The sequence below is a fragment of the Vombatus ursinus genome, unplaced genomic scaffold, assembly GCF_900497805.2.
Source record: "Vombatus ursinus unplaced genomic scaffold, bare-nosed wombat genome assembly UNPS02008961.1, whole genome shotgun sequence".
Classification (NCBI taxonomy): domain Eukaryota; kingdom Metazoa; phylum Chordata; class Mammalia; order Diprotodontia; family Vombatidae; genus Vombatus; species Vombatus ursinus.
This window is the reverse complement of record NW_020948739.1, coordinates 5,202,562-5,215,114: the sequence shown is the minus strand read 5'-3', so window position 1 is coordinate 5,215,114 and position 12,553 is coordinate 5,202,562. Positions and strand designations below refer to the sequence as shown.

The 12,553-nt window shown below is 37.0% G+C and overlaps 1 protein-coding gene across 4 annotated transcripts in view; it reads right to left on the bottom strand.

Moving 5' to 3' along the window:
* VPS13B (vacuolar protein sorting 13 homolog B) overlaps positions 1 to 12,553 on the bottom strand; it is a 1,004,773-nt gene that overhangs the window by 529,745 nt on the left and 462,475 nt on the right. For 3 of the 4 annotated variants that reach the window (XM_027849971.1, XM_027849973.1, XM_027849972.1), the window contains exon 23: positions 2,813 to 3,047. In XM_027849971.1, coding sequence (XP_027705772.1) covers positions 2,813 to 3,047 — 235 coding nt within the window. Of the gene's footprint in view, positions 1 to 2,812; positions 3,048 to 12,553 lie in introns of those variants that run through there. The other variant, XM_027849974.1, reaches the window with a different exon arrangement.

Below are 12,553 nucleotides of genomic sequence, written 5' to 3'. Positions count from 1 at the left end.
GTAGAGCTCTACCTGAGTAGTGTTAAGCTCTAGCTATAGGTCTCCATAGCTGTGTGATCTCACAGGCTTGGAAAGACAAATTCGTGAAACTCACTTGTTGAAATGTGAGCAGGAAATGTTTAAGCAAACAGAAGCTTTGGGGATGAAAGGAAGATACACCATGCACCGGGAAAATTTAATTCATGAAATTCATTTGTGAAATTCAAGCAAGAAATCAAAGTAGTTTAGGCAAAAATGGCTGCCCTCAGAAACAGAATCTGGGAATGATAGGATGCGTTATCATGCACAACAATATATGAGGGTAAGTAGAGGGTAATGATAACCTCTTCCAATGAAGAGCTCTAGGTGTCACTACTGAAACATGGTGTTGAAAAGAAGGAGATAAGTCCACTGAAAGGAATGTCTCTGCTCAGGTCAAAGGTAGGTGGAAGACACCCTATTTGGGTCACAATTCTAGTGGTTGATCAGAGCAAATTTCTCATAGGAATGGATATTATGAATTATTGGGTGTCAGAATCTATATGGACACTAACAGTAACTTTTATGGTAGTTACTGCGTATAGAGCCAAGTCTTAACTTGTCTAAACTACCATGTGAAGTTCATAGTAAATAATATCATTTCCATATTGGGGGAGATAAAGAAGACTGGAGTACTTTGTTATGCTAACTCCCTTTATGATATATTGTATGTCCAAGAAAGAAGGCAAATATGGTACTTCGAATCTTACAGTAGGTTATCAAGAGCTCAACAAAGCTGATATTTACAGCTCCTTCCAATCCTGTTACCATGATAGAAGAGGTAGCTGGGTGACTGAACTCACTAATGCCTTTTTCCTCATTCCAGTAGCTGACACATTTGGGAGTAGCTTGTTTTTAAATGGGAAGGGGAGGTCATCATACCTTCCTTCCTCAGAGTTACTTGAATTTTCCTTCATAATGCCACAGTTTGTCATGTAGAGACCTGAAATAAGCCTCATTTTCTAAGGACAATTAAGTCTGCCATTATATTAACGTTATAATGTTAACTCGGCTGAATGAAACCACAAGGGCAGGGGCCCGTGATCAGATGATAATTAATATGAAGGATAAAGATAGGAGGTCAAAACTAAGAAAATGTAGGGTCCAACCCACTCAGTTATGTTTTGGGGAATGAATGATGGATGAATAATAAGCAATTATTAAGAGTTTACTATGTGTTACGCCCTAAGCTTGAAATACAAGCACAAAAGCAAAGACAAGGAACTTATATTCAACTGGAGAATCAATACAAGTAGGAGAGTTGTGGCTAGGGATGGGACCTGAAAGTTATAGGAATGATAACTGTGGCAATAGGAGAACAAACTGATACAGTGATACAGTCCAAACCAGAACAATGGCAGAGTTGATTTGATCCAGCTCTTTATTCAAGAAGTGGAGAAGGGGAAGGGGGAAAAGGATTGCAGCTGTTTTGGCAAGATAGCTGGGAAGGATGTGAGAAGATGGCTCAAGAAAGGTGGAGAAAAGTGAAGTTAGGCTGGGGTTTTCCTGAAAGGGTGGTTCAGGAGAGGCAGGCACAAGTCAGGACAACAGTGTCCAGGGCAGATGTTCTAGAGACGAAAGGGTTAAAATGTGCTGGCAAGGTTCAGCATATCATGATAACTAGATTAGAGAAGTACAAAAGCAAGTTCCAGGTGAGGTTGAAGCCATGACTGATACAGGAAATGAAGGGAAAAATTGCTTTGATCAATAGCTAACTCTGTATCACTGGTAATTCTTATACAGAAGTTAAAGATGTGGAGATAGTTGAAGAAATTTCTACATGGGACATGCCTAAGGTTCCTTACAACAAGGTTCTATAACAACTGCATTTATTACCATGTATCTATATTAACTTGGAGAAAAGAAAATGCCATCTTTAGTAGCACTTAAAAGAATTTTCCAAGGCCGTCATCTAAATTTCTAAAAGACGGGTAAGGGAAAGTTAAGAGTAACAGACTACAAAGACTACCTCCCAATAGCAATATTATGATATAAACTTGAGAAACACAAAAATTCATATACTTACAGAACAGTAATATAAACAAGGTGTTGACCTGCCTACCATTTTCAAAAAGTTAAGCCTGTTGTTAAAATACAAGTCAACAATTATTTACTTTGTGATTTGACTCTAAACCTTTCCAGCTTCTCATATAGAATGAAATTAAATATGTCAAGCTGAGAAAGATATGATTTTGTGTAAAAATAAGAATTGTTAGTTTTAGAGGAGGGATTAAATGAAATAATCATCAAAGTACAATCACCCTAAAATAAAAAGAAAAAATTAAGCTATGAAGGGATAAATTGTGTTGTATATAGACATTGACATTGAAGTATGAAATACTGAAGTGTGGAGACAACACAGTTAACCAAAAGTCAGATGCCTTAGCTTTTTAAGAAATAATAACAACAACAACATTTATGCAATAGTGCTTTAATGCTTGCAAAGTGTTTTTATAAACATTATCTCTTAAATAGCTAATCATTCTTAATTCAAACATATGAAGTAAAAAAAAACCAAACTCTTCACGAAGCTTGCCTTTCCCCCTCAAAGAAAACTTCCAAGTACTATAGTGCTAAATCAAATACATGTATTTTTTTCAGTCAGTATATATGTTCTTATATGTACATGGATATATGTACACATAAATATATATGCCCATAGTCTTAGCTCACTTACCTTTCTTTCTGAGCAGTAAAAATCTTGAAGTCTGAAACCTGATTTACATAACCATCTATATATGAAAGAAAAAAGTATAAAATATAATGACCACAGGAAGATTTTTAATAAGTTTACCTTCTTCAAGAATAGGTCGCAAGATAACAAATGGGATCTCTTGCAAAGGTTCCATGTACTTGTGTCCAGCACTAATAATCTTTATCTGGGGTAAACACAGAACAAGGGTTCCTGGCATGCTGCTTTGTCCATGGTACCAACTTCTTACTGTTCCAGGGATGTCACCAGATACAATTGTACTTGGGGAAGGTAGGCTGTCATTTGGAATAAACACACAACAGGATTGTACTTCAAGCTGGAAAACAAAAGGAAATAAAAACGATTCACAGATTAGAACTCAGACTAAATTTTTTTTAAAAATGGACTTATGATACCTTTACTAGAATAAACATGCAACACCACCAAAGAAATCTGAAGTCTTTGTAAGTCACATTTACTGGGTTAAAAAAAAAATACTATGTGAAAAGGTGCTGTTTCTGTCTATAAACTTGATCAAAAGGGCATAGTCACACAAGCTGAAAATATATCTGCCTTTCCACAGCTCTTTCCAAGAAACATGATTGAGTTAGAAAATGTGCTGGCAAAAAACGTGAGAAAATCCTCCTTCTTTTGCAGTTCATTAGCTTTTGTTAGCACTAGCTAAGACCTTAGAGATGACTAGCATTTTATATACTGTTACTTTCTGATTTTGATGTGAATTCTTCCTTTCCTTTGTAGTTTACAGACTAAAATATAAGGGGGAAAGGTCCAAGCTCTAACTCTAGCCAGTCTGAAATGAGTAGATCCTTTAGTTACATATTGACGTGCTCACTATAAACCAGCTTATTATATACATTTGTGTGGGCATTTTTGTCTGTGTATATACGAATAGCAGTGAAGGAAGCAATAAATGAATAAAAAATTATGTCTTTTGTCACCCTTCATGTTGGGAACTATGATATGAATTCACGTGAAAATTTTTCCCCTCCCTCATTTACACAATACAGTTACTAAGTCTACTATGGAAAATTTCTGATAATTTTGCCAGACCCTTGGAGACCTTAAGCAAGGCTGACTAAGCCCAAACCAAGGACTGAACTCATCATGACTTCTTAATTCGGAGGCAATGTAGACTAACGTCTGTTAGTCTTAGTTGGCTCTTGCAAGTAATACTCTGCACCTGGATATCAAATAGCCTCAACAGCTTGCACACTTGAATGCTTTGTTAAGAAAATACAAAATATGTTTGTTAGTTTCTTCTAAATGTTTTGGACATACGATGTTATTTGAGGATGTGATAAAAACAAAATTGGTTTGCTGCTTTATAACTCAACAGTGCCTGATAAATCCTCAAATATTCTGGGAATTCATATCAGTAATGGGACCATATTTTCTGAAAGATAACTAAACACAAAATACCGGGATACTCCTCCCCTTGGGGCAAATATATTCCCTCATGAGAGCAATAATGATATATGATAGGGTTGGAATTCCTTGATACCATAAATAATTTGCCAGCCTGGCAAATAAAGCATAGATATTCATCTTTACTTCAACATTTCTGAGCAGTTTTGCTTAGACAAACTGACATGAATTCACTGAAGAAAAATCTAAGTCGAATTTTGCAAAAATAAATACATTGTTACATGAAATCTGGGCTTGTTTCTTATTCCAGTGCTATTTGAGTTAGAAGATGAAATTAATTATGTATTTGATAAGTGGTTTATTGATCCAAGATCCCAGAGTGTATTTTATTTATACTGGAAAAGAAATGACTTTGTCTTCTTACAGATGTGTCACATTTAGATTTTTAAACATGGTTAAAATTATACAGATTTAAAAATGTACACAAAGAGCATTTTCTCAATCAATAATAGTTGGCACTAAAGACCAATAATAATAATTATAATGATGCTGAAAAAGTCACCACTTATCAGAAAAGCTTATTTAAATAGATATACACACACATTAAGTAAACCCCATTTTTATAGCTATTATACTCCATATACATAGCTACTAACATCCTAGCTGATACCTCACAGCAACGTATAGATGACCCTGGGTTCTTGAAGTTTCTTCAAGGAAAGGTAGATCTCTACCTAGTTTAAAGGAACAAAGGACAAAACTAGTGACAGATTACATACAAGTCCATTGTTCAAGGACCACTCTGACTAAACTCAAATCAGCTGAAAGGCTGCAGTGCCATGAATTTTTTAAGCACAGCAACTCTCAAAGGCCATTTGCTAGGTAATTGAGGGTTACAACCTATGCTGGTGGAAGGATTAGCTCCAGGAAGGAAATCATAGCAACCTGAACTACTAAAACACATACCTGTAGGTCTCTTGTTGATTAAAGGCAAATGCTAGATTCAAAGTTGTATAAAATACACTATAATCACATCTATGATACTCAGATTTCATCAGTTTGAGAATAAACTACTATATCTACTCAAACTATGTAAAACAGGCAGAATCCATAGTTCAAAAGAGATATCATACAGTTTTAAAACTACAACAGATGAAATATAATAGCTAATGTTTATATAGTGATTTAAGACATGCAAAGAACTTTATGAATATATTACATACAAGTTAATTTATGTACTTTCTCTAATTAGCTTAATCTCAGTAAAGAAGGCTAAAGAATAGTAAAAAAAAAAAAAAAAAATCTAACCAGTTGACTAGTTAATAAATATAAGATGATATAGGTGAAACCCTGAGCAGTATTATGGATAAAGAGCTAGCCTTGAAGCTAGGAAGACCTGGGTTCAAATCCTAACTCTGAATCATATTGGCCATATGACCCTGGACAAGTAACTAACCCAGGATCATATGGCCAATATGCTCCTAGGCAACCTTCGTTGGCAGCCACAGTTTCCTTAACAAGAAGTTCCCTATATCAGTGAAATAACAGTTCTAATCCCTATTCCTATCCCTGCTAGAATTTCAGAAATAATATACAGAATTTTTTAAAAATCAGTTGCCTAAGTAAGAAATACTTAGTTCACTGGAATGAATTACATGAATGTATAGGAAATAGCAAGTATAAATGACAACTGAATAGATTTAAAAAAAGCAATATAATAGGTTCCTTTACTGATGGGCAAAGAATTTTTATATACATAATCCAAACAGTTCAAAGTCATTATTAGGTTACATTAATAACCTATATTAAAGCTATCATATAAATCTTTTTACACTTTTTAAATAACTGCTAAACTGTATGTCTAAAATTGTGGTTTAATGTAAAATGTTGAGTGATTTATGTAACTGAATATAAATCTACAGCAGTAAATCTTGCATTAATGTAAGGATCTGACAATCCAAGGGAAAGAAAATGAAGTAATCTGCCAGTAAGAAGTCCTCAAGCCGGGGGTCAGATCCTGTTCATGGAAACCATCTGGTTGGGACCCTCTGAGCCACACCAAACACAAATGATCTTTTAAAAAAATATCCTATTCATTAATGCATCACAGCTGCACTGAGTGTTACTTCATTTTTCCATGGCAACATCCTTTCTGTTTCAAGGATCCTATTTCAGTTTTGGTAGCAACGTGTTCTTTTGCCAATATTGAACACATTCATGTGTTAAAGAGATGGAATTATTACAAATTCTTGAAATAGAATCACCTCCTATTTTGATTCCTATTATGTCAAGGGCTACACATGTGAAGTATCATCTACTTATGATGAACCAATGCAGTAAGCATTATTTTGTCATCTAATTTTTAAAAGTGAATTAAATGCACTGAATTTACTCTGAATTCTTACTAATTTATGTACAATCTAAAAATTAAGTCCCACTTCATCATTTCTCCCCCTATACTGTACCAAACCTTTTACCCCGTCCCCACCCCTCATTCAGAGCTAAGTAGAATGAAAAATAAAGTAATATCTTGCTGACATTTTCCTTCTAATTCAAACCATCCACATCTTCAACACAATAGACTTTGAAGAGGAGGCAGCTTTGTGCAAAAGGCAAAGAGGTTTCACAGATGCAAGTTACAGTGAATTACTTTGAGGGTTATAAGAGCATCATGGAGTTTTCTTGAAGCTGATAATTGGTGAAGTAGGCATGCCTGCAAGGCAGTTCTTGGGTGTTAGTGACAAAATATAGAAACAAGTTTGTGTATAAAGGATGAAAGATCAATATTTCTTTATCCTGGAGGAAGGAATCCAAGTCAATAAGTATGTTGATGGGGAATTGTTTGGGTACCTCAAACAGAGGCAGTGTTTCAGGCCTTTGAATGAGGATTCCCAAAGATTGTGTGTTGCTCCCTCAGGAAACCTCTATTTAGGAAACTGAAAAGGTGATAGAGAAAGGAGAAAATAAAAGCAACTGACTTCACTTGTTTCCACCTGGGAAAACTGAAGACAAGTTGAAGTCCGATTGCCATGGAGTGATTCAGCATTCAGGAAAATGTGGATAACAACATGGCAGCTCTTAGTCCACGAGATACACTGAACAGGAAGTGGAGAAGAGAGGTGAGGAACAGGAGAAAGGAGGGGTGGCAGTGAATGTATGGCATAGAAAGGGAATTTGAACTTAATGGCAATTAATTATACATGTATCATCTATCTCACCTGGTTGTTTTGGGAAAAGCATTTTCTTGACTTCGTGATGCCTCCTCCAGGATATAATTGCTCCTCTGGGTTTTTGTGATATTGCTCTCTCTTGATTATCCTTCTTATTTCTCAATATCATTTGCTGGATCATGATGCATGTTCCACTTTCTATGCATGGATATTCCCCAGGGTTCTCTCTAGACCCTCTCTCTCAATGGTCTCAAGAGCTTCCATAAGCTCAACTATCATATCATAGAAGATGACTCCAAAATATAACTATCCAACCCTCCAGAGGTATAAGCCTGTGTCACCAAATGCCTTTTGGACATTTGCAACTAGATGTCCCACCAACATCTTAAACTCAACACGTATAAAACAGAATTCATTATTTTCTCTGTTTAAACCTAGCCCTCTTCCAAATTTCAATATTTCTGTAAAGGACACTGCAATTCTTTCAGAAATATGGAGACATTCTTAACTCTTCATTCTCCCTTACCCGTGTGCCAAGTCTTGTTCATTCTGCCTCCACAACACTTTTCACATTCATCCTCTTCTTGCCATAATATGGTCTCTACTCGAGCTGAAGCCCTCATCAATTTTCACTTGGTCTACAACAGCTATACTCAGAATTTATGGCCTATATTCTTCTCTAACTCATCCTCTGCCTAGATGTCACATAATCTTCCTAAAGCATTAGGTCTAACCAAATCATTCCCCTGTTTGAGAAAATTCAATGGCTCACTATTGCCTCATGGATAAAATACAAACTTCTCAGGGTAGTATTTATAGATCTTCACTAACTAATTCCAAGCTATCTTTCTAGTTTTATTAGTCTATTTCACATGTAATACTTGTTGTCAAATTGATCTACTTGCTTTGCACCAAACTCAGCATTCCATCTATTCCCTTTAAGCTTTTGTAGAGGCTGCTCCACACCTAGACTGCATGCCTTCCTTACAGCTGCCTTGTAGAATCTCTAGTTTCCTTCAAGGTTCAGCTCATGTGCCACCTCCTACAAGAAACCTGTTATGATCTCTGTAATTGATAGTGCTTTCTCCCCTCACTCCATCCTCCTTAAGTTATGAGTCAGATGCTTACCTGTTGTATATGTTATGCAGAACATAAACTCCTTGGGTAAAGAGGCTACTTTTCAATTTGGGTTATCATTCTTAGTGCCCAGTACAATGCCCATAAGCATGTCCTTAATAAGTGCTGGTTAGATTGAATTTGTGAAACCTTAAGAACATTCATTATGAGTTATTAGAGATGTAAAGAAAAAAGTAAGACTTGGAATCAGGAGGGACAAGGGTTCAAATTCTATCACCAATATTTAGTAAGTGTTTGGCCACTGTAAAATTACTTAAAGATGATGTCTAGGCTCTTTTTTTGACCATGGCTTTCAGATTGTCCAATAATTTTTAATTTATCTCTCCTGGATCTATTTTCCAGGTCTGTTGTTTTTCCAATGAGATATTTCATATTTTCTTCTATTTTTAAAAATTCTTTTGGTTTTGTTTTATTGTTTCTTGATTTCTCATAAAGTCATAAGCTTTCATTTGCTCAACTCTAATTTTTAAGGAATTACTTTCTTCAGTGAGATTTTATACCTCCTTTTCAATTTATCCAATTCTACTTTTTGGATCTCTTTTACAATTTGGCCTAGTCTGTTTTTAAAGTGGTTATTTTCTTCAGTATTTTTTTGTATCTCTTTACCAAGCTGTTGACTAGTTTTTCATGATTTTCTTGCATCACTCGCATTTCTCTTCCCAATTTTTCCTCTACCTCTCTTACTTGATATTTCAAAATCCTTTTTCAGCTCTTCCACGGCCTGAGACCAATTCATATTTTTCTTGGAAGCTTTGAATATAGGAGCTTTGACTTTATTGTCTTCTTCTGAGTTTGTGTTTTGATCTTCATTGTCAGCAAAGTAACTTTCTATGGTCAGAATTTTTTTTTCCTGTTGTTTGCTCATTTTCCCAGCCTATTACTTGACTTTTAAGTCTTTATTAAAATAGGGCTCTGCTTCCAGGGTGGAGGGCACACTGTCCCAAGCTTCAGAGATTTTGTGCAGCTGTTTTCAGAGATACTTGTAGGGATCTGTAAGTTTTCGGTTCTTCCAAGGTGGTATGATCTAAAAAGAGGTGTTCAACTAATTTCCTGGCCTATGCTCTGGTCTATGAGTAACCACAAGCGCTCTTTTCTGCCCTGGAACTGTGAGGAGGGTCTTTGCTTCACTGCGGCTGCAAGCTCTGGTGGGCTAGTGCTCCTCCTCACCCTGGGACTGCCAGCTGGTACTGCAACCCAGATCTGATTATAGGTAAAGCAACAAAGTTGCTGCCCCTAGTTCTAGCAACAAGAACCCTGTAATCTCCTTCTGACCAGCTATTTGACCCCCCCTTATCCTCTGTGGACTGACAGCTCCAGAAGCAGCTGCTGCCACGACTGATTCAGTAGCTCCCAATGCCTGCTCCTGGTGTGCTGGGGCCAGGTCTGTGCTGGGGCACCCTGCCCTGGATTGTGCTCCTCTCTCACCCTGGTTCAACAGACCTTTCCTGCCTAGCTTCTAAGATGTCTTGGGCTGAAAATTTGTTTTACTCCATCTTTGTGTGAGTTCTGCCACTCTCGAATTTTTTTAGAGTCATTGTTTAAAGGTAATAGGAGGGATTTAGAGGAGAGCTCAGGAGAGTCCTTGTCATAACTCCACCATCTTGGCTCTGTCTCCCGTGGACATTTTTTTGGGGTGGGGGCTAGGCAATGGGGTTAAGTGACTTGCCCAGGGTCACACAGCTAGTAAGTGTTTTGTGTGTGTGTGTGTGTGTGTGTGTGTGTGTGTGTGTGTGTGTGTGTCTCTGAGGCTGGATTTGAACTCAGGTCCTCCTGAATTCAGGGCCAGTGCTCGATCCACTGCGCCTCCTAGCTGCCCCTCAATTTTTTTGTTTGTTTTTGGTGAGGCAATTGGGGTTAAGTGACTTGCCCAGAGTCACACAGCTAGTGAGTGTTTTGTGTCCTAGGCCAAATTTGAACTCAGGTCCTCCTGACTTCGGGGCCAGTGCTCATCCCATGGCTATTTTTAACAGATATCTAGCACAAATTCTGCTTTCTTCCTCAATGAGTTCAATGACTGGCTCAAAATCTTTCAATTTTCTCTCCCATATTAGCATAATTTAACATACAAATTGATAATTCACCAAATACCTTAATAAGACCCCAGTTCATACTCTCCTCACTCTTCTCCTCTACCTCAGATACATGAAATGATATATATTACACCCACAATTGTTTCACTTCTGTGTTCACGGCCTTGAAAATTTCTGTATCTGATAATAACCTTTTATCATCTTTTCTTTCCCTTTGTCTTCTAAGCCCTAACACTGTATTTTATTCTTATTATGACCTCCATTCCCTTCACCCCTAAGTTCTTTCCAAGCTATCACTTCTGGTCTGGCTACACTACTTTTCTGTTCCTATCTCAACCCCTTGGTGAGTAAGCAAGCAAACAACTAACATTTATTAAGCATTTATTATATGCCAGGTACTGTGCTTTACTAAGGATAAAGGTAAAACTAAATATTAAGGATAAAGAAAGGTAAAAACTGTCCTTACCTTCATGGAGTTCACAATTTAATGGAGGATAAGTAAATTGGTTCTTGGGTCCTTCGCAAACCAACTCTAGATTATCCTCCACCCTTAATTCCCTGGGGCTCTTGTTCTACTGCCAATCATTCCTCCTCAAGCCCCAATACTGGATTATTCCTACCATCTATTATCTTTTCGTGTTGCTGAACAGAGCTAGAGGAAATCATGGAACCATGCTGACTGGACCCACCACTAAATTATATTATTTACCTCAACTAGGACTTCAGAGCAACAAGGCAAATGTACTATTACTCTTTAATTGATATTCTATCCTACTCTTCTCACCATCTGCTCTAAACCTTCTCAACTCCCCTCAAACTTCCCACCACACTCTTTGCAATATTCTTAGCCAAGGAAATATCCTCATTATTCAGAGACCTTCCTCTTCTCTCCTCTTACTTCATATCACTCAGACATCCTCCTCCAATATTTCTTCCCTCATTCTAGTCTCCAATGAAGTAGAGGGCCTTCTTGTCAGGAGAAATATTTCTACATGCACCTTTGATCTCATCCCCTCCTGGCTTCTCTAGCAAACTGCTTCCACTGTCATCTTCTCTCTTATTTTCAGTTTCTCTTTCTGTACTACTGGCTCTATTTCTGCTGCCTATAAACATGTTCATGCTCATCTATCTTAAAAAACCCGCTCATGATCAGACAATCTTTCTTAGCTATCATTTATGTCTTCCCTAACTCCATGGCCAATCCTCTATCCATGACACCATGCCACTGTAAGAACCAAATTTATCTCGCTGAACTGAATTCTATAGACCAGTGTGATGCAATAGAAGGAGTGCTGGATTTGGAGTCATAGGGCCTTGGTTCAAAGAGCATCCAAAATGAACCTAGACCTTTACATCCTTAACACTCAGAATCCATGGGGAGCTAATCCTCTCAATTTTGGATCTCATAAACTAGGGTCCAACCTAAGTGATTAATGACTCAGTGAATGCAATCTAGCCTGCTTAGTCAACTTTATCTATTAGCTATTCCCAGACACCTGATCAGGCTTCACCTTAACATCCCACTCAATCAATGAACCTAAGCAATCTTGTCATCTTCCTACTGCTATATTAATACTTCTCCCCCTCCCCTTTCCACTACTTGTAAACATAGTAATAATTTTTTTTTTAAAAAAATGCCATTCTTTCTGGAAAGTGAATGCCAGTTGGCTGCCTTATTTATGTATCAACTCTCAATCCCTGTGACTCCTTAGACCAAAAATTTCCTTCCCTTTCATTTATTTATTTATTGTTGTAGCAGTAGTTGTTTTTATTTGAGAAAACACAACTAACTTCATGATTACTTAGTGTGATCCTTGAGCTTTCAAAATCATCTCTATAGCATAAATAACTGGCTAAGGGCAATAGGCTTTATGCCAACTTTAGAAGTCAGTAAGGTAGAAAAAGTCTTGAAGAATGGTAAAGGCACATACAGAACAAACGAGATATCCTGACAAAATTCTCCAGCAATTAGAAAAGGAAGACGCAGTAAATATTTATTCAAAATTTGTTGTGGGCAAAACATTATATTCTAAGATATATTTATAAGCTTCCATAGGCTCCCTCTCAAGAATGAGCAACCTGGAATGATCACAAGATATACTCAGACCTGACAAGATATT